This window comes from Pogoniulus pusillus, chromosome Z, assembly GCF_015220805.1.
Source record: "Pogoniulus pusillus isolate bPogPus1 chromosome Z, bPogPus1.pri, whole genome shotgun sequence".
NCBI lineage: Eukaryota > Metazoa > Chordata > Aves > Piciformes > Lybiidae > Pogoniulus > Pogoniulus pusillus.
In genome coordinates this window covers 40,409,199-40,431,960 of record NC_087309.1, presented here as the reverse complement: position 1 = coordinate 40,431,960, position 22,762 = coordinate 40,409,199, and the positions used below count along the sequence as shown (strand labels likewise).

General features: G+C 46.7%; 1 protein-coding gene across 2 annotated transcripts in view; it reads left to right on the top strand.

The window, feature by feature from the left end:
* MCTP1 (multiple C2 and transmembrane domain containing 1) overlaps nucleotides 1-22,762 on the top strand; it is a 411,441-nt gene that overhangs the window by 47,086 nt on the left and 341,593 nt on the right. The window contains exon 1 of one of the 2 annotated variants that reach the window (XM_064140771.1): nucleotides 9,153-9,265. The exons of the other annotated variant lie outside the window; for it this stretch is intronic. Within the exon in view, the coding sequence (XP_063996841.1) occupies nucleotides 9,176-9,265 (90 nt within the window). The 5' untranslated portion in view covers nucleotides 9,153-9,175. Of the gene's footprint in view, nucleotides 1-9,152; nucleotides 9,266-22,762 lie in introns of those variants that run through there. 2 annotated transcript variants of the gene reach the window in all.

Genomic DNA, 22,762 nt, shown 5'->3' with positions numbered 1-22,762 from the left:
CTCCACCACCTCCCTGGGCAGCCCATTCCAATTAACACTGTATAGACAACAACCAGGGGATCAGGCCAAGTCAGCATGGATTCATGAGAGGCAGGTCTTGCCTGACTATCCTGATGTCCTTTTCTGACAAGAGAACCCAGCCACTCGATGATGGAAAGGCTTTTCTCACATACTGTGAAAAAAAGGAACTAATATAATGTTTAAACATGGTATTAGTGGATATCAGCTGGCCATGAGAAGGTTTTATTCTGCTCTGTGTTCAACTGAAAATACCAAAATGGATATCTTAATCAGCCAGGTCAGATGGAGGAGCTGGAACAGGTTGTGTTGCTCTTCCTGAGTGGGACCTGTTTTTTTAGCACTTTTTTTTTCTCAGTGTTTTTGAGCAGCTTTATCTGATTTATACATTCTGAGAGCTTTTCACTGTGCGATCCCTGGTTGCATGCCATGGGGATGTTGTTTGAAGTTTCTTTATAGGATACATTTTTTGTTTTCTGTTTTTTTTTTTGGTTTGGTTTGGTTTTGGTTGTTTTGTTTTGTTTTGTTTTGTATTTCTGGTTGGTTTTTTTTTTAATGTATAGCTTATACTCCAGAGCAGCACAGATTGCCATAGGACCAGCTGTATTCAGTTGCTTCCTATAAATGCTGCTTTGCTATTTCCAGAACTGAAAAATAATTGTGATGCTTTACAAGGTGACAGTTGGCTGTGGCTGCTGTGTGCTCATGTGGAGAGCATGGAAGACATCCTTCCTGGATCCATGAGTCATTTGCCTAACTATTATTATGTTGTGGGTGGTATAAATTCAAGGATCAGGTTTGCTGTAACCTGTCCATCTTGGAAAATCACAGATCACAGAATGTGTCAGCTTGGAAGTTACCTTCAAGGGACATCTTGTGCAACCTCCCCCGGCAGGCATCAGGGACCTCTCCAACTAGAGCAGGCTGTCCACAGCTGTATCCAGTCTGATCTTCAATGTCTGCAGAGATGGAGCCTCCACCATCTCCCTGGGCAGCCTGTGCCAGGGTTTCCCCACCCTCGCTGTGCACAACTTCTTCCTGATGTCCAACCTGACTCTGCCTGCTCCACTTCCAAACCACTGCCACTCAGCCTATCCTCACAGGCCCTTCTCAGCAGTTCCTTCGAGGAGGGTTGGACTCACTTCAAGAATCTTAAAGGTACAGCAGCAGGCTGTGCCTGTGTGCTAGAAGACAAGTCGTCAAGAAGGTGTCCAGCCTGGCTAAATAGGGACCTTTGGCTGGACCTCAAGAACAAAAGGAGAGTCTGTGGCCTTTGGAAGAGGGGGCAATGTCTCTTGTGAGGCCTATAAAGATGTAGCAAAACTATGTAGGGAGAAAATTAGGAGAGCCAAAGCACAGCTAGAGCTTAACCAAGCTACAGCTGTTAAAGATAATAAAAAATGTTTCTATAATTTCTTTAACAGCAAAACGAGGATGAAAGAAAGTCTCCATCTTGTATTGAATGCAGAGGAAATCCTAGTGACTAAGGACGAGGAGAGGCTGAGGTGCTCAATACCTACTTTGCCTCAGTCTTTAGCGTTGGATCCAGCAGTACCCTGGACACCCACTCTCATGAAGTAGGAGTCCGGGAGGAATCGGATTGAGGGCAATAAGTGAGGAGGTGGTCACTGACATGCTGTGCCGCTTAGATGTACACAGGTCCATTGGGCCAGCTGGGCTGCATGCAAGGGTGCTAAGGGAGTTGACAGATGTTTTTGCCAAGCCACTTTCTGTTATTTCAGAACTCCTGGCTAACTGGGGAAGTGCAAATGGGCTGGAGGGTTGCAAATGTGACACCTACACCTGCAAATATTGCCCCCTACAAGAAGGGCAGAAAGGAAGATCTGTGAAACTGTAAACCTGTCAGTCTGACCTTGGTACCAGGGAATGTCATGGAGCAGGTCATCTCAAATGCCATTGTGTGCCATATAGACAACAACCGGGCAATCAGGCCAAGTCAGCATGGATTCATGAGGGGCAGGTCCTGCCTGACTAACCTGATCTCCTTCTCTGACAAGAGAACCCAGCTACTGGCTGATGGAAAGGCTGTCCATGTTGTATTCCTAGACTTTCAGAAAGCCTTTGATACTGTTCCCCACAAGATTCTTGTAGACGAATTGGCTACTCATGGCTTGGCTGAGCACAGTCTCCTGGATAAAGCACTGGGTGGACAGGAGGGCCCAGAGAGTGGTGGTCAATGGAGTTAGATCCAGCTGGGAGCCAGTCACTAGTGGTGTTCCTCAGAGATTTGTGTTGGGACCACTTCTCTTTAACATCTTTATTGGCAACCTTGATTCAGGCATAGAGAGTGTCATCAGTAAGATTGCAGATGACACCAAGTTAAGTGGCAGTGTTGATTTGAATGAGGGTAGAGAGGCTCTTCAGGGGGACTTGGATATTAACGGGATGAGTTTCAACAAAGCCAAATGCCAGGTCCTGCACTTGGGTTACAACAACTCTAAGCAATGCTACAGGCTTGGGACAGAGTGGCTGGAAAGCTGCCTGGCAGAAAGGGCTCTTGGGGTTGGAATAGACAGGAGCTGAATATGAGCCAGCAGTGTGCCCAGGCAGCCAAGAGGGCCAATGGCATCCTGGCTTGTATTAAAAATACTGTGCCCAGCAGGTGTAGGGAGGTGATTGTCCCCTTGTACTTGGCTTTGGTGAGGCCACACCTCGAGTAGTGTGTTCAGGTTTGGCCACCTCCACACAAGAGAGATGTGGAGGTGCTGGAGTGGGTCCAGAGGAGTGCAGTGAAGCTGGTGAAGGGGTGGAGAATAAATCTTGTGAGTAATGACTGAGGGAGCTGGGGATAGTTGGTTTGGGGAAGAGAAGGCTGAGGGGAGACCTCACTGCTGTCCACAACTACCTGGAGGGACATTATGGAGAGGCTGCTGCTGATCTCTTCTCAGACGTAATTGGAGACAGAAGAAGAGGGAACAGCCTTAAGCTGAGACTGAGTAGGTTTAGATTGGACATTAGGAAAACTTTTCATGGAGACAGTGGTCAGGCACTGGAATGAGCTGCCAGGGAGGTGGTGGCATCACCAACCCTGGCTGTGTTTAAGGATTGTTTGGATGTGGTGCTTAGGGATATGGTTTAAGATGAATCTTGTAGAGTAGGGTTCTAGGTTAGACTTGGTGATCTGGAGGGCCTTTTCCAACTTGGATGTTTCTGTGATTCTGTGATTCTTACGTGCTTTCAAAGGTCAGAGTGTGTTTCTGTATGGATGCTAAGTGCTGAAGCATAGAATTTTCCCCTACTCTCCAAATTCTCTCTGCTTGGTTAAGAGGAGGGTTTCTGAGTTTCACAGTATCACAGTATTATCAGGGTTGGAAGAGACCTCACAGATCATCAAGTCCAACCCTTACCACAGAGCTCAAGGCTAGACCATGGCACCAAGTGCCACGTCCAATCTTGCCTTGAACAGCCCCAGGGACGGCGACTCCACCACCTCCCCGGGCAGCCCATTCCAGTGTCCAATGACTCTCTCAGTGAAGAACTTTCTCCTCACCTCAAGCCTAAATCTCCCCTGGCGCAGCCTGAGGCTGTGTCCTCTTGTTCTGGTGCTGGCCACCTGAGAGAAGAGAGCAACCTCCTCCTGGCCACAACCACCCCTCAGGTAGTTGTAGACAGCAATAAGGTCACCCCTGAGCCTCCTCTTCTCCAGGCTAAACAATCCCAGCTCCCTCAGCCTCTCCTTGTAGGGCTGTGCTCAAGGCCTCTCAGCAGCCTCATAGCCCTTCTCTGGACACACTCAAGGGTCTTCAAGGAAAGCCTGGATGAGGCACTTAGTGACATAGTCTAGTTGATTGGATAGGGCTGGGTGATAGGTTGGACTGGATGATCTTGGAGGTCTCTTCCAACCTGGTTGATTCTATGATTCTATGATTCTATCTCAATGTCCCTCCTAAACTGGGGGGCCCAGAACTGAACACAGTCCTCAAGGTGTGGTCTAACCAGTGCAGAGTACAGGGGCAGAATGACCTCCCTGCTCCTGCTGACCACACCATTCCTGATGCAGGCCAGGATGCCACTGGCTCTCTTGGCCACCTGGGCACACTGCTGGCTCATGTTCAGGCGGGTATCGATCAGCACCCCCAGATCTTTATATCTTTATTTAAATTATCATTTCCTCTCTGACTGCACCAGACTTGTTATATTGGCGGTTATTCTGATGCCACTGGTGCTTTGTTGTTTAGTCCCATCTGGACTGGAAAACCTTCTAGACAGCTTTGTTGACAACACAGAAAATACCCTGGTGAACCCTTCTAGCTTCCACAAACTCCAGTCTGAAATTGTCCCACCTGTTCCTAGTAGGCGTTGTCTGAAATTTCAGGGTAATTCAAGCATTTCTTGTTGTGGATAAATTCTTTCTGTTCTTCTTTTATTGCACCAACTGCAAAGTGATGCCAGCTATATTTTAGGTGCATATGTATTAACCAAGAGAGATGACGAAAGTAGTTGTGATTTATTATGAATTTTTAACCTCTGTTTTAACCAATCTGAAGCTATTAAGGAAAGTCAGAAATAGGTCTGCATGGCACAAGCCAGAAATAAGCAACTTCCTGAGCCAGAAAATAGGAAAATACGCTCTCAGAATAACAATGAATCAGCATTAAAAAGCTCCAGATACTACTGAAGAAATCAAGGCAGAAAGATGCCTACAAACTAGAAATGTTTGTCTGTCCATCCACCCAGCAGACTGCAGATGGAGTTGTCTGTTGTTGGCTGATGGACTTCCGTCATCTATGTTCACACCTTGTGCCCTGACAGAGTGCAAAAAAAACAAGGCTGAAACCAGACAAGGACTTGGCTTTTTCTTTTAGCAGTGATGCTGTTGGTTTTGTCTTGAGAAACTAAAGCTGTGTGTGATTAATAATTTGCTTGTTATCCACTGGAAGATGGTACTGGACAAATGTCTTCATCAGTGATCAGGACAACAGGGTGAAGGCACCCTCATCAAGCCACTGGAGCAGGTCCAGAGAAGGGCAACAAAGCTGGTGAAGGGTCTGGAGAACAGGGCTGTTGAGGAGCAGGTAAGGGAACTGGGGGTGTTTAACCTAGATAAGGGGAGACTGGTGAAAAACTCCATGCTCTCTACAGCTCCCTTAAAGGAGGCTGTAGCCAGGTGGGAGTTGGTCTGTTCTCCCACAGAACAAGTGTAGGATGATAAGAAACAACCTCCACTTGCCACGTCTACCTTCCTGCCCGCTAAAGAAGCGCAGAAGCTATAGCGGTGCCCTTGGTGTGCCCAGGAGCAAGTCCAAGTCAGAGCCTTTCTTCATCCAGCCCTTGGCAGGAATTCTGCTCTTCCTAGAAGCAAGCCCCTGGCTGTGCAAACCTCCCCTGAACTGCAGAAAAGTGCCTCAGTGAGCAGAGCCTGAGCTGGGAACTCACAGCCATGCGCAGAGCCAGTTCCGGTCTGGCTCACACCCGGACATAAAGACTTCTTAATAACTCTGGATACCAAATCAGTCTAAATTGGCGTTCTGGGGTGTTTTGACACAATTTATGTTCGATGAAAATCCTTCTAGAGTGAAGAAGTGGAGGAAGATTAGGAAAGCATTGAAGAGGCTGAACCCTCTTGTCCGTGTGAAGCACCAAGAGGGAGGAGAGAGTAGCAGTGGAAAGTATTCCCTTTTGTCTTTGCCAAGGAATGTAACCTTTCTGGGTATTGTCAGGGTGCCAGGGGAGTGCTGTGTGCATGGGCTTTATATGGTCTCTCTGGGAACATCTTTTAGCCTCGGGGTCCCACTTCTCCTTTTGTTTCCCCCAGGATGCACCCCGTAATGATAGGCTGGGGCACTGGTTTCATTTGCCTGGTTCCATCATCTTATGATCCTTCTAGCAAGAGAAGTTGAACTCCTGTGCAAGACTTGGCCTGACTGGGAGGTAGCAGAGACATTTTACAGCAACACATGGTGACCTTTTCAGAGCAAGCCAATGTTTATTAGTTAACCTGAACACAGCGTGTTCTGTTCTTGAGCTGCAGGCTGGCAGGAGAGCTTTTATCTGTGCTGGCAGCCTTACCTGCTTCTCCAGCAGGCATGGATGGGATTTTCTTTTCCTCAGGAGATCTGGAGCAGCTGAACCTTCAGGCAGATAGGTGTTTCATGTCTTAAACTCTGTTTGCATGTTCTGTCTTGGAGCAGGGCATAAAAAGTAATACTTGGGCAGATCTGTGTTGAGATGAGAGGTGACCTCATTCATGTTTATAAAGATGTGAAAGGCAATGTTGGGAGGACAGATCCAAGCTCTGCTCAGTGAGGCCCAGTGATAGGACAAGGAGCAATGGGTGCAGGCCGGAGCGGAGGAGGTTCCAGGAGAAAAGAAGGGAAAACCTTTTTCACTATGAGGGTAATACAGCCCTTTAAAAGGCTGCCCAGAGAGGCTATGGAGTCTTCTTCTCTGGATACTTTCAAAGCCCACTTGAATGTATTCCTGTGTGAGCTGCCCTTGGTGATCCTGCTCTGGCAGGGGAGTTAGACTGGATGAACTTAGGAAGTCCTTTCCAACCCCTAACTGTCTGTGATTCTGTGTACCAGCTGAGGTTTAGGTCGGCCATAAGGAGCAATTTCTTTGTTCATTGTTCCAATGAACAGGCTAACCAGGGAGGTGGTGGAGTTGCCATCCCTGGCAAGAAACATGCGGCCATGGCACATGGGGACATTGTTTAATGTCCATGGTGGTGTTGAGTTGATGGGTGTAGTGGATGATCTTAAAGGGCCTTTCCAAGCAGAGCTATTCTATGATTGTAGGATTAGTTTAGGAGACCACCTAGTTTGCATCAGCTAGGACTTGATCTTATGGGTGTTACCTATTGCTTTTTTTTTTTTCCTCTGCCATGAGGGAGAGATTTCAACCCTTCTAAGCAGCATATTGGTGTGTGGATAAATTGTGTGCTAGGTACATTCCTTAGCTGCAGCTGGGACTTTTCCACTTTCTATGAGAGTACCTGTCACCATTTGTGTTGGCAGAGTGGATAGTGAAGACCCAACACTTAGCATTAATGACACTTTCTTCACAGATGGAAGCTTGTAAGTAGTATAATTATGGCAATGGTTCATGTGACAGCTGAAGGTTGAATAATCATAGAATCAGAATTGTAGAATCACAAAGTCATAGAATCATAAGATCATAAAATCACAGAACCTTGGAATCATAGAATGGTAAGGATTGGAAGGGACCTCTGGAGTCATAAAGTCCAAAGGATCATGTGTTGCTGTTTGGGAAGGATATTTCCAACTCTTTGTTAAAGACGACCAGTTGTAGGTGGTGTTTGTGTTCTGGTGGATGCTATAGTGGTTACTCAGAAAAGGCTGTGAGTCAGAGGTCAGAAGACAAGTAGGAACTTCAGTTAACTGCTGGTGCTGGAGGCTCTGTGCTGGGAGTTTGTGTGGTTTGGCAGCAGAACAAAGAGGTGTTTGGGTGACCACTTCTGAACTTGGGATGAAATGATGCATTAAGCCATAGAGCTTATGTAAAAAGTGCTGGTTTTACAGTTGTTTAATGTACTGGATGAAGCAGAATTCCAGTTTCTGACATCTAAAACCCCCAATTACTTCTGACAAAAGTGGATTGAAAATCTCCTTTTGTCTGCCAGTGTATGAAATACTTCCTTGTTGTGAGTATAGGGGGACTTTGTGCTCACCTGTGGCACTAGTAGATGTCCCTGGAGACCCGCCCAGTTCTCTCAGCCTGTCCCCATAAAGGAAGTTCTCCGACCCTTTTATCATCTCCATGGCCTCCCCTGGACCCTCTCTAGCAGCTCCATGTCCTTTTTGTGCTGGGGGCAGCAAAACTGGACGTAGTTGATATCATTGTTAATTCAGTGTTGAAAGATGCCTGTGATCCCTGGTTTTGAAGCCACAATAAATACTACTTTACAATTCCTTTTGAGCACCTCATTCAGCAGAGCTGTCAACAGACCCCAGTTCAACAAACTATTTGACATCAAAGCATAACTGAAGGCTCTTCAGTGGTGCTTCATGTAGAGCTCAGTGTTGTCGCTGAGTGGAAGATGTGACAGTCTGGAACTCTTCACCTGCCTGTGGGCTTGTGTGCAGGTTTGCTGATAGAGCACACAGTGAGGTGGAATTCTGTGTCAGATCATTACAGTTATATTTGACAGAGTTTAGTCTTGTCTGCACCTCTGATTTTGAGAAATTGTTCTAGAAATAATAATAATAATTTAAAAAATGCATCAGCTGAGCATTGCAGTTAGGAGTTTGCTTTTTTATTTTTTTTGCCAGATGGAGGAAGTTAGAAATACAATTTGATGACTACTTAGTTATGAAGGTGGCCTGCAAGAAAGCTGGGGACAGGCTGGGAAAACTGGGGCTGTTCAAGCTGGAGGAGACAAGGTCTACTTGGAGCCACCTTCCAGCACCTGAAGAGGCTCCAGGATTATTGGGAAGGGACACTGGACAAGGGCTGGGAGTGACAGGACAAGGGGCAATGGCTTTAAGCTGGATGAGGGGAGATTGATACTGGAGAGGAGATAAAAATTGTTGAGAGTGAGGGTGAGGAGACACTGGCACAGGTTGCCCAGGGAGGTTGTGGATACCCCCTCCCTGAAGGTGTTCAAGGCCAGGCTGGATGAAACCTTGAGCAACCTGGGCTGGTGGGAGGTGTCCCTGCCCATGGCAGGGTGCTGGAACTGAATCATCTCTGAGGTCACTTCTAACCCAAAGGAGTCTCTGAATCTATGAATCTTTTCAGGAATCTAATCTTTCTGTTAATATTTTTTTTTTCTTTTTTAGCTTTTTTAACAAAGTATTTTTTAGAATTAAAAACATCACTGCCATTCAGGAACTGTGTAGGGTAATCTTTCACTTCTTGTGTGACTGGACTGCAGAGTGCCCAAGCTCCGTTTCCTCGGTGGGCTCCTTTGCTTGCTTGCCAAGTTCCGAAGGTCACAGCTGCTGTTGATCAGCTAGAGCCACACCACAAATCAGATTGTTGCAGGGAGTGTGAAATGGCTGAGCTGGTACCTGCTTTGCCTTCCAGACAGCCTCCTCCCAGGCAGTGCTGGGAGCATATTCGTAAACTTTAATGAAGCTAATCTTAGTTTTTCAGGCCGTGAGATAAGTGGCAGTATCTATCCCAGTTGCAGAGCTGCAGGGGAAAGGAGGCCTTGCACAGAGAGAGCAGCTGCATGATGGAGCTCTGTGAGAACATGTGCACTTCCAGAGGCATTTCCCAGGCTTTCCAGGCACGCATGAAGGAAGGCAGCTTGCTGAGAGGAGTAAGTAGCTTAAATAAGTAGACTGCAATGATTGCATGATCTGCTTCTTGTAAGAGTCTGTGTGAGCTTCTCTGTTAGGCTGTGCTGGTTGCACATCCACAGCGACTAAGTTTAGCAATTCCTTCTGTTTGGTGTATTCATTTATAAAATAGAGTACTTTTCCTGTGCTGTTACAAACCTGTTTTGTTTGTGCAGAGCATCAAAGTTCTTCTTTTAATGGGTGGTGGGGTTCTGTGGATGCTGATCCCTGTGTTGGGAAACCTGGGTGCTGCCACTCACTCCCTGAAATAATTTCAGCAAATCCTGCCTTTCTGCATCTGCTTCTGTGATAATAGCATGCTTTGCTCATCAATGCCATAGTGGTGAAGATTAATTATTAACCACCATTTTCTCTGACAAGTGTTGTAGCTTCCAGAGTGATGATCTCAGATGGGGCTAACCAGCGGCAGTGTTGCTGCAGGTTCTTTTGGCTGTTTATTCAACTGGGGCTAAAACCGGCTCTAGTGCTGCTGAGCTAATCGAGTTAAATCTCAGCCACTGTGAGATGTATCACACCTCAAACTGAGGGCATTTCAGATAGGATTTAGGAGAATTTAATCTGCTTTTGGGAAACTCAGTGGCTTGATGTTTAAATAAATGCTGAGCTGTGCAGTACACCACCATCTAAACAGAAATGCAGCAGAGATTTACTTCAGTTACTGCAAGAGAGCCTCCAAATAAGCATCTTTACTTAAATGAGGCAGGTCACCCTCTGTAGAAGTTTAGTTTATGGCTTTGACCTCAATCTAGTAAAATACGTTAGTGTGTACGTAATTTTAAGCATTTAGGGAAAGAGTTGCATGCATTTGTATCCCTGAGGCTAACAGCAGCTTGCCCTCATTGTTTCTTTGCTCCAAGATCAGATCATCCTGATGTTATTTTTTTCTCTCTAAGGCAAACCCTCTAAGTGAGTTCTCAATCTCTGTTGAATATGTAAGTTCTGAAAACAGTGAATTTCACTGGATTGCAGTGATTCTCTTGTGGTTGTTCTCTGAAAGCAAGTATTTTTCTGCCTGTGCTGAAAGCAAACATGTTTCTGCCTCTACTGCTTCAGGGAAATACTGTTCATGTATTTTTAAAGTTGATTTAAAAGGAGTTTATAGTAAAGCTAATGTCTGGTTAGTGACCTTCAACAAATGCATGTTGCTTTTGAAGAACTTCATGCCTTCAAATGTGTCTTCTAAAGCTTATGTGGAACAGCTGAGACATTTCCAGCTTTATGTGTGACAGGACTTTTCTGTTTCTTTTAAGAAGCGGGGTTAAAAAGAAAAGGAAATAAATATTTTGGTTTTCTTTTTTTTTTTCCTCTTCTGAGAACAATGCAGAAAGCCTTTAAAATAATTCTTCAGCAGATGTCATGTATGGGGAAAAGCATTTCCCCAAAAACATGCTAATATTGAGTTCCAGAAAGGAGAGGTATATAATCTCTTAGATGCAAGACTATCACAAAAAAACCCACCCCATTTTTTATGCATTTCTGGGCCCCTCAATTCAAGAGCGATGTTGAGGTGCTGGAAGGTGTCCAGAGAAGGGCAACAAAGCTGGTGAGGGGCCTGGAACACAAACCTTATGAGGAGAGGCTGAGGGAGCTGGGGGTGTTTAGCCTGGAGAAGAGGAGGCTCAGGGGTGATCTTATTACTGTCTACAACTACCTGAAGGGAGGCTGTAGCCAGGTGGGGGGTGGCCTCTTCTCCCAGGCAGCCCAGCTATTAGCTCAGATATTTATAATATTAGCTCAGATATTTATACGTATTTATGACAACTCCTCTCAGTCTTCTTCTCTCCAGACTAAAAAGTTCCAGGTCCCTCAGCCTCTCCTCATGAGGCAGTGTTCCAGTCCCCTAATCATCCTTGTAGCCCTCCACTGACCCTAATCATCCTTGTAGCCCTCCACTGGACTCTCTCCAGCCCATCCCTGTCTCTCCTAAACTGGGGAGTCCTAAACTGGACACAGTATTCAAGATGGGGTCTCACTGGGGCAGAGTAGAGGGAGAGGAGAACCTCCCTTGATCTGTTGGACACACTCTTCTTAATGCACCTCAGGATCCTGTTTGCCTTCTTGGCCACAAGGGTACATTGTTGTCATTACTGTCCCATGGATAACTGTTATCCACCAGAACTCCCAGGTCCCTCTCCACAGGGCTGCTTTCCAGCAGATCACCTCCCAGCCTGTACTGGTGCAGTTTATTATTCCTTCCCAGGTGCAGGACTCTGCACTTATCTTTGTTGAACCTCGTTTAGTTCCTCTGTGCCCAGCTCTGCAGTCTCTCCAGGTCTTGCTGGGTTGGCTGCACAATCTTTAGCTGTATCAGCACACTCCCAGTTTGGTGTCATCGGCAAACTTCCTGAGAAGACTGTGCCCTCATCAGTGCCACTGATGAAGATTTTATCAGGAGCATGGAGCCAGGCTCGGCTCAGGCATACCCAGTGACAGGACATGGGGCAGTGGGTGCGAGCTGGAGCAAAAGATGTGCCATCAGAGCATGAGAAGAAACTTCCTTGGTGTGAGAGTGCTGGAGACCTGGAGTAGGCTGCCCAGAGAGGTTGTGGAGTCTTCCTTCTCTGGAGACTTTCAAAACCTTCCTGGATGCTTTCCTGCATGACCTGCCCTTGGTGACCCTGCTTTAGCAGGAGGGGTTGAACTGGGTGATCTTTTGAGGTTCCTGCCAAGCCCTAACATTCTGTGATTCTGGCACAAACTGCAGGTTCATGGTGTCTTTAAGTGAAGCACCTCTGCCACCCTGATACTATGGTGACAGGTGACACAGTGTGGTCACTGCAGTACCGTACTGCTTGCAGGGAGGTGCTCCAGTTCCAGTACCTCTTGCTTGGGTTGGGTTGGTGTGTGAGGGAGCGTTCTTCAAGCCTTTGTTGCAGTGAGGGAGATGCTGGTGTGCTCACCCACGGTTGTGTGTTGTGGGAGTTGTCTCCTCTGACAGAACTGATCTGGAGAGATCAGAATGCAGAGGGAATGATTTTTCTTCACTGCTGAGCTGTCAGAGGGCAATGCAGAGAAATGTCTCTGTGTGGAGCACTTCCTCAGGAAATAGGAGGTCTCCTGTGCTAGGAACACCTGGCAGCTAGGTAACTTGGTCTGCTTCAGCTGAGATTTATTCCATAGAGAGAATTCTGGCCCTTCCATGTGGGGGTTATTATTTTGGAAATAAACAGTTCTGCCTGTTCATTTGTATGTTTCCATGCAGAGGTGTGTGCATGCGTAAAGTGTCTTCACTTTTGCACATCAGAACAGAAGATTTTGTGGCAACAAAGTACAATTGAGGCTTCACTGTGATTGAGGTACATGGCACTGGGAGAAGTCCGCCCTAAATCTTGTGATTTCTCATTTTAGTTTGTTATTTTCTGTGCCACTCAGTTCTTTTCGTGCAGTCAGCGATGGAAATGGTCTGTCACAGATCTGAGGAGGAAGACCAGGTGCCATGTGTGACACCAGCATAGCAGTGAGGCACCTCACCAGTCCTTGCCACCTACTCACAGCAGTTTGCTGATGCTGTTGTGTAGTGGAGATGTTTGTGTCTCGTGAGTGTGCTGTGTGTGCTTAGCCCTCAAAGATCCAGGACACAAATCTGTTGAATGCTTTTTCTGTTTAAGGTGAAGTTCTCTCTTCACCAGTGACATTTTAGTGATTTTCAAGTGTAGTGGACAGAGCAGTACATTGCCCTAAAATATGAATTAGTATGTTAAGTATGTACAGGTGGGTTGCATTTCATTGATAAAGCAGTGCCTCATCATTCAGATGGAAAAACTGTTTGACTTGCTGTTCTTCCAAAGGAGGGAGAAGACTCTCAATTCTAGAGGTTTGATTTGCAGACAGTGATGTTTCTAATGCTGTAGACAGCTGGATATGAAAGTAGAAGCTGCAAAGCTGCTGAAGGGTCTGGAGAAGAGGGCTGGGGAGGAGCAGCTGAAAGACCTGGGATTGATTAGTCTGAAGAGGAGGGTAGATCTCATTGCTCTCTCCAGCTCCCTGGAAGGAGGTTGCAGTGGGGTTAAAGTTGGTCACTTCTCCCTGGTCTCAGGTGGTAGAAGGAGAGGAAATGGCCTGAAATTGTGACAGAGGAGATTTAGGATGGTCATGAGGAACAATTTATTTGCTGCAGGAGTGGTCAGAGATTGGAACAGTCTGCCCAGGGAGCTGGTGGAGTCCCCATCCCTGGAGATGTTGCAGAAATGTGTGGCCATGGCACTTGGGGACATGGTTTAGTGGTGTTGGGTTGATGATTGGACAGGATGATCTCAGCAGACTTTTCCAATGAAACAATTCCATGATTCTTCCATGTATCCTTGAGCAGCAGCTGGTCCTGTGTATGAAGGCAGAGGACTCCATCAGCAGCCTCCATATATTACACAAAGGAAAGGGAGAAGAGCTCAGAAACTGGATCTGATGGGGAGAAGCTGTGTGAAGTAGGCAGGTTGTAAACCAGGGCCTTATTTATAGCAAAACCTCAGAACTCTTTCAGCATTTCTAATCTGGGAAGGAAACTCTGAAGCAGGTGCCATGTGTTCTCCCAGTTAGCAAGCATCCCACTTTTGTGGGTAGGAAGCAGCCACTGTAGTGATGGGGAGTTCTTCAGCCAGTGCTTCTCTTTCCTCTCTGTTGGGACATAAGCCACAAAGAGATGGAGACCCGTACGGACAATGATGCCTGTGAGCAGACTGCCATTGTTTCAGTTGTATTCAACTGTGTCACTACATGGTTGTTCTAAGAGAAGCTCTGATGTGTTATGTAAGTTACTCAAGCTTCATCCTAATTATCTGTTTAATTAAACTTACTGGAAGTCTTCAGGAGAAAATAATTCTTTGAGAGTGATTACAAATAGGTCTTTTGTATTGCCTGTCACTGGGGGATTGAAATGAAGTACTGCTTGCTGTTCAAAGGAGAAAAAAAATGTGTTACAGAAAATATTTCAGATGTCTTTTTCAGGTAACCATAGAGGCATAAAACAGCAGACTGCTCCTTTGAAGCACAGTGCTGATTTTATTCACCAAGTGACAGCTCTTAAACCTTCAGAGGAGTGTGTTGCTGACACTGGAATTTTAATTTGACCTCTCTTCTGTTATTTCCATTTTTGTTGTTTTGTATTGCAGGGTTTTAAATAATTTTTGTGGTGTTTTTAGTGGCAATTTCAGTGAGTGACAGAAGTGCTTTCAGTGCACAGTTTTGGACTTGTCATACTGCAGCAGGACTTTAATAAGCATCAATAACCAGTTCTTACAGTTGTACATGTGTGTGTTTCAACACCAACAATGAGCAGATGACTGAAATTCATATATATTAGGTTGGGAGGGTCCCCATAGACCATCTCCTCCAACCTTCATGCCGTGGGCAGAGACACCTCTGGACCAGACTTGGCTGCTCAAGATCTCATCTAGCCTAGCCTTGGAACACTCCCAAGAGGAGGCATCCTCAACCTACGTAGGCAGCCTATTCCAGGATCTCAGCACCATCATACTTAAAAACTTCTTTCTAAGATCTGCTGTAAACCTCCTCTCCCTCTGCCTTAAATCATTCCCCCTTGTTAGGCATCTCCAGGAATGGGGTGTCTCCCAGCATTCTGGGCAACTTGGGCCAGGCTCTCACCATCCTCAGTGCCAAAACATTTCTTCCTTCTTTCTACTCTAAATCTTCCTCTTTTAGAATCAAGACTGATTTCCTCCATTGTATAATTTGTTGGCAAGTGCAATTAAGCAACTATTTGAGGCAGTATGTGACACTTTTTGGTTGGTATGGGTGCTCTGCTTTAATATTTCACGTTGATGAGTTGTGACTATCAGGATATACCTTCACTGGGGACAATAACTAATATGCTTGCAATGTAGCTTACTACATTTGTAATTTTGTGCGGGAGCAGAAATGGATCTTAATTATGTACATGTAAGTGACTGCTGGAACACTTAAAAACAACAAATGTTAAAGAAAAATCTATGTGAGAAGTGCTAAGAAAGATCAAATCTTGACCAGTTCTCTTGAATGTGTACTCATCAGTAATCATGAAAGAAACTTTATGTTATAAATGTGGTATATTTAAATTCATTAGATCATAGATTCATGGAATGGTTTGGGTTGGAAGGGACCTTAAAGATCATCCAGTTCCAACTCCTTGTCATGGGCTGGGACACCTCCCTTTAGCCCAGGTTGCTCAAGGCCTCATCCAGCCTGACCTTGAACACCTCCAGGGAGGGGACATCCACATCTTCTCTGGGCAACCTGTTCCAATGTCTCCCCAACCTCTCTCTAGAATTTCTTTCTCATCTCCAGTCTCAATCTCCCCTCTTCTGACTCAAAGCCATTGCCCCATGTCCTTATCAGAAGTCCCTCCCCAGCTCTACTGGAGCCCCTTCAGGTACTGGAAGGCTGCTCTAAAGTCTCACTGGAGTCTTCTTTTCTCCAGGTTGGGCAGCCCCAGCTCTCCCAGCCTGTTCCCACAGGGAAAGTTCTCCATCCCTCTGATCATTTTGCTGGCCTCCTCTTGAACCTCTCGAAGAATTCCATGTATTTTTTTGTGCTGGGGGCACCTTCAGTGCTGCAGGTGGGGTCTGGGCAGAGTAGAGGGGCAGAATTCCCTCCCTGTCCTGCTGCTCTCCCTTCTTTGTATGCAGCCCAGCACACAGCTGCCTGCTGGGCTGCCAGTGACCATTGCTGGCTCATATGATTGCAGCCTGATCACAAGTCCATAACTGGTATTCCTGTTAGCACATATCTAGTAGAGGTGTTGAAGCAAATCAGGAAAGGGTCCTCAAATGCTTCTGCCAGGGACAAATGCTAAAAATGGCTTTGAAACCTGTAACTTTAAAGTGCAAGATGCAGCCCTCTCTCTCCTCTGCATCTGAGGTGTCAGGACGTTTCAGCTTTGCTACTTGCAATGCTGAACTGTGCAGTGGGTATCACACAGGGGCTTGGCAGGGGAGAGGAGTAGCTCTGTCAGCTCCCTTTGGATGTTTTTGAGCAGGTGCTGAGGGCAGGAGTGGGAGATGCAAGGCATAAACTTATCCTTTTCCTGTCATGCCAGTGACAGCATTACAGGACTGATCTAATACTGCACAATTGTACCTAAAAATTGTCCCTGTGCTCATTAAAACTCATGGTAAAAATGGCCATGCATGGGAAAAAATAGTCATTTTATAGCACCACCCAACAGAAGTATTCCTGCTGAGGCTTTCTAGGGCATTTCCATCCAGTGCTTTCCAGCACTTTGTGATCTGGAAGTAAATATATTTGCTGTTAGTAAAAGTGACAGGAGACACATTGTAGCAAGGCTCAGATGAGGGCTTGAGTGGCTTTGTAAACTGCTCTCACTGAAACACAGAGCAGGTCCTAAATACAGCCAAAAATCTAATGAACCTCATGAGGTTCAACAAGAACAAGTGTAGAGTCCTTCAATTGTAGGGGGACAACACTGTGCACCAGTCCAAACTAGGGGCTGACCTGCTGGAAGAAGCTCAGTGGAGAAAGATCTGAGAGTCCTGGTGGACAGCAAGTTCTACGTGGGACAGCAATGTGCCCTTGTGGGAAAGAGAGCCAGTGGTATCCTGGCATGCTCGAAGAAGTGTAAGCCAGAAGGTCAAGGAGATTCTCCTGCCCCTCCACTCCACTCTTCTGAGACCATAGCTGGAGTATTGTGTCCAGTTCTGGGCTCCCCAGTTCAAGAAGGACAGGCATACACTGGAGGGAGCCCAAGGGAGACTATGAGGATGATGAAGAGACTGGAGCATCTGTGCGATGAGGAAAGGCTGAGAGCCCTGGGGCTGTTTAGCTTGGAGAGGAGAAGCCCCAGTGGGGATTGTCTGAATATTTCCAGGTATCTGAAGGGTGGGAGGCTAGAAGAAGGGGCCAGGGTCTTTTCAGTGGTGTCCTTTCATAGGACATAGGACCCAGGAGGTTCCATCTCAACATGAGGAGCAACCTCTTTGGTATGAGGGTGCTGGAGGCCTGGAGTGGGCTGCCCAGAGAGGTTGAGGAGTCACCTTCCCTGGAGACTTTCAAAACTTGCCTGGATGCATTCCTGTGTGATCTGCCCTAGGACCTGGTTGAACTGGATAATCTCCTTCTAAGTAAAACAATTCTACAGTTCTACAAATCCATACACTGAGTGATGAGGAATGCAAATCTCACATCTGTAAGAGAGGACTCTCCTGGAGAGGGCAAATTGCAGGATGGGTCTAGGAGTCGTAGTTAGGTTTCAGTTCACTGGAGGAACCTAATGTAATACTGCAGCAAATTGATCTTCAGTGATGTTGAGATGAGTGTTGTGTTTCAAGAGTAGCTGAGCAGAACATGAGGATATTACAGAATCAGAAAATCATAGAACAATTTTGGTTGGAAAAGTCCTCTAAGATCATTAGGCCCAACCACCAACACAGCACACCACCGTGGTCACTAAGCCATAGCCCCAAGTGCCATGGCCACGTTTCTTGAACACCTCCAGGAATGGGGACTCTGTCACCTCCCTGGAGAGCCTTCTCCAATGCCTGACCACTCTTGCAGCACAGAAATTGTTCCACATGGCCAACCTCAACCTCCCTGTCACAATTTCAGGCCATTTCCTCTCCTTCTATCACCTGAGATTAGAGACGCTGTATAGGGTTAACACTCCTGGGGGAGTGACCCTGAACCTGACCCTAGGGGTCTTGGCCCCTCCTCAGGGGTGGGCCACACTCCAGGTGATGGTTAGCCCACTTCCCCCACTTCCTGCGGTATAAAGGAGGAGCACTTCCTGCTCCTCACTGTCTTGCCCTTTTTCTCTCTTCCTGCGTTCATGATCACACACACACTGATACTGCATACCAGCACACCACGTGGCAGCCACGAGGCAGAGACACCATCACACTACTCGGGTTGTATCCATCCCTGTTTGTATTTTGCTGTTTTCCCTTCCTTATCCTTTGTAAACTCCCCTACCTCCAATCCCTTTTTCTAAGTTATTGTTAAACTTTCCCTTTTTTAACTTCCAAATCGAGTGAGATTGATTTATTGGGGTGTCCCTACCTTTATCTCTCTCCCTGTCTTTTGGGGAAAGGAGGGGGAAGAGGGGAGGGCACTCTATAAATTCTATAAATTGTCATTGGGTCTACCAAATTTATAAGAGTCTCTGGAACCTGCATTTGAACCCAAGACAGACGCCAACCCCTGTCATTTGTTCCTTGGTAGAAGAGACCGACCCCCACCTGGCTCCAGCTTCCTTTTGGGAAGCTGTAGAGAGCAATGAGGTTTCCCCTCAGCCCTCTCTTCACCAGATTTAACACCCCCACTTCTCTCAGCTGCACCTCCCCAAGCCCGTTCTCCACGTCCTTCCCCAGCTTTGTTTCCCTTCTCTGGACACACTCCAGCCCCTCAGTGTCCTTCTGGAAAAAAGGGACTCACAAGGTCTGCATTTTCAGGAGGATGTTGGGAAATAGAGACTGAAGTTGACATAAATAGAATTTGCAGGCTGTAGAAAATCCCAAACAGAGAAAATTCAATACTCAGCATGCATAAAAGAAGATGGAAAATGATTATAATCCAGAATTAACTTCAGCAGAGCAATAAAAAGTCCCTTTTAGGTTTTCTCCTGCAAGATTGCCCATGGTGAGAGCGGGGAAAAGGGAGAGACAATCCTGATTGCTTCTGCGACATTACGTAAAGGTAGGCACATCAGTCAAGTGGCTCTTGTTATATAAAAAGCCGTATCTGAGTTACTTCTTTGGGGATGATGAGCTTGTTGTGAGCAGCTTCTCAACGTGTGCAGCAGCCCTGCTGTCTCGTTGCATCTCAGGAAGGTCTCTTTTCTTGAAGCAGTGTGGTGGAGTCAGGGGTTGGACAGTGTGTTTCTGTGTGCTGAGGCAGCCGGGATGTGTCTTTTGACAGTCCGGTTCTGGAACTGGTGGATCAGTAGAAACTTGCCCAGGTTTTTTGTCTGATTTTTTTTTGTTTGTTTTATTTTTGTTTTTTTGTTTGTTTGTTTTGTTCTCTTTTCTAAGTGTTCTTTCGTGGGACTGACTGGGTCAGATCGTGTTTGCTGGCTCTGTCATGGTGTGTGTATCGTATTGTATGTTCAGCCTGATCGAGTCTGAAGGGTAGGGAATGTCACAGAATCACTGACTGATTTGGGTTGGAAGTGACTTTCAAGATCATCCAGTGCCAACCCCCTGCCTTGGGCAGGGACACCTCCCAGCTTGCTCAAAGCCTCATCCAACCTGGTCTCAAGTGCTTCCAGGGTGAGGTGTCCACAGCTTCTTCAGGCAGGCCCTTCCAGTGTTTCAGCACCCTCAGAGTAAAGAGCTTCTTCCTACTGTCGCAGTTAAATCTATTCTGCTCTTTCCCTAAACAGGTTTAAGTGTTCTCAGGCTAAAGGAGCTGAGTCTCTTTAGCTTGGAGCAGAGAAGGTTGAGGGGTCTTGGTAAAGATGTGCAGAGTGGTGTTGGGAGGATGGAGCCAAGCTCTGCTCAGGGATGTCCAGTTACAGGACAGAGGGTGCAAGCTGGAGCAGAGGAGATGCCACCAGAACACAAGAGAAAACTTCTTTCGTTGTGAGAGTGCTGGAGCCTTGGAGCAGGCTGCCCAGAGAGGCTGTGGAGCCTCCTTCTCTGGGGACATTCAAAACCTACCTGGATGTGTTCCTGTGTGATCTGGCCTAGGTGATTCTGCTCTTTCAGGGGGGTTGGTCTGGATGATCTTTGGGCATCCCTTCCAACCTCTAACATTCTGTGATATGTCTGTGATACTTTCCCTGATGTTTCTAAGAGGAACCTGGCACCTAGCAAGGATACACACACATTGCTCTTTGCACTGATGCCCTATGACATGTTTGACAGCCCCTGTGCTTTACTTCAGTGAGCAGATAGCACTTAGTCCTGCAATTTATGTTCCCCAGTCAGAAGAACATTTTATATCACTTTAAAGAACTTCAGTGACAAGTCAGTCTGCAGTTGAATCATTTTCTTCGCAGAAACAAGGAGTTAGGGGAAGATAATAATTTAAAAGTGCATGTGCAGCGTTGAAGAGAAGTATGACACTTAATGGAAGATGTAACTAATTGACAGCACACCTCAGACTAGTAGAGGAAGTGGGGTGGAAATGCATCTGGGAGGTAACTTCTGGATGGAGGTCTTTCCCCCTGCACTCAGCACTGGTGCCACAAGAACCACACCTTGAGTAGAATGACAGAATGATTTGGGTTAGAAGGGACCTTGAAGACTATCCAGTTCCAACCCCCCATGCCATGGGCAGGGACACCTCCCACCAGCCCAGGCTGCTCAAGGCCTCATCCAGCCTTGCTGGCCTTAAACACCTCCAGGGAGGGGACATCCACAGCCTTCTTGGGCAACCTGTGCCAGTGTCTCCCCACCCTCACTCTCAACAATTTCTACCTCCTTTCCAGGCTCAATCTTCCCTCTTCCAGCTTAAAGCCATTGTCCCTCATCCTGGCCCTCCCAGCCCTTGTCCAAAGTCTCTCCCCAGCTCTCCCGGGACCCCTTCAGCTACTGGAAGGCTCTCTAAGGTCCCCCTGCATCCTTCTGTTCTCCAGGCTGAACAACACCAACTCTTCTAGCCTGTCTCCACATGGTTCTCCAGTCCTCTGATCATCTCTGTGGCCTCCTCTGGAGCCTCTTTAGAAGCTTCAGGTCCTTCCTGTGCTGTGTGCCCCAGAACTGGAGGCAGTGCTGCAGGCGAGATCTGAGCAGAGCAGAGTGGCAGAATCCCCTCCCTGTGCTGCTGCTCACAATTTTCACATAAGTGATGTGACAGACTTCTCACTGTTTGGCCCATCATGAACTTTGTGGACTCAGTTCCACCTGTTGTTTCACAATTTGTGAGCACCAGGGACTAATCTTGTGATTGAAATAATGTAGGCTACAAGCATCACAAAGGAACTGCAACATCCGAGTGTTGAGGAAAGTGCTGAGAGACCTGGGGCTGATTAGTCTAGAGAAGAGGAGCCCCAGGAGTGACCTTATGAATGTTTACAAATATCTGCAAGGTGAGGGGCAGGGAGAATGGTCCAGGGTCTTCTCAGTGGTGGTCTGTGAGAGAGTGCAGACACAAACTGGAACTCAGAAAGTTTTACCTCAACACGAGGAGAAACTTCTCTGGTATGAGGGTGCTGGAGGCCTGAAGCAGGCTGCCCAGAGAGGTTGTGAAGCTTCTTCTCTGGACTTTCAAGACCTGCCTGAATGTGCTCCTATGTGACCTGCCCTGGCTGACCCTGCTTTGGCAGGGAGGTTGGACTGGATGGCCTTCAGAGGTCCTTTCCTCACATTCTGTGGTTGTATGATCCTATGATTCCACACTTCCCTCTCTAATCCACTGCCATGTTGTACCAGGGTTCTCTCGCATTTACTGGACAGTAGCTATTTTTTGGTACATTTTTATGATTAAATTTGTGCTTCCAGATCAACCAATTGAAAATAGCAAACCCAACCCCTTCCCTATGTAGGGATCCTGGTTTTAAAGACCCTTTTAGTTTGTGTGTGCAGCTCACAATAAATCATCTGTAAGATGCACCTATATGTAAAGCACTTTGGGATTCTCAATTCATAAACTAATGCAGCATGTATGTGTGGAAGAGGAGTGGTTCATAAAAATTCTAGCAGGGAGGTAATGCACTGCTGTACATTTAAAAACACGTTCAAAAGTTCACATTCTCCCAGGAATTAGGGTAACTGAATATTTGATGAGGGTCCCCCAGACTCATGTGGCAGGCTCATGTTGGCCTCCAGCTCCTTTCTGAGACAATGCAGACTGCAAGTCTGGCTTCTAAGAGCAGCTGCATTAATTTTTGATATGTTACATAGTTTTATGTACATGAAAATAGAGTTGTGAGAGTTGTAAACGAGGAGCCTGGAATGCTGGATATGATTCAGTGTTTGAGAAAGGAAAAAAGTCCTGCAGGAGACTGGACTTTGGACAGATTTGGTCCTTCTGTATAGAGAAGAGCATAAGTAAGATTGAACACTCTCAAAGCTCATCTCTGCTGACGCATCTCACTGACATCAGGAACAGTGTGGCCAGTAGGACAAGCAGGTTGGAGGTTATTCCTCCCCTGTACTCAGCACTGCTCAGGCCACACCTTGAGTCCTGTGTCCAGTTCTGGGCTCCTCAATTCAAGAGAGATGTTGAGGTACTGGAACATGTCCAGAGAAGGGCAACAAGACTGGTGAGGGGCCTGGAACACAAACCCTATGAGGAGAGGCTGAGGGAGCTGGGGGTGTTTAGCCTGGAGAAGAGGAGGCTCAGGGGTGACCTCATTGCTGTCTACAACTCCCTGAAGGGAGGCTGTAACCAGGTGGGGGTTGGTCTCTTCTGGCAGGCAACCAGCAACAGAACAAGGGGACACAGCCTCAAGTTGTGCTGGGGGAGGTCTAGGCTGGATGTTAGGAGGAAGTTGTTGCCAGAGAGAGTGATTGGCATTGGAATGGGCTGCCCAGGGAGGTGGTGGAGTCACTGTCCCTGGAGGTGTTGAA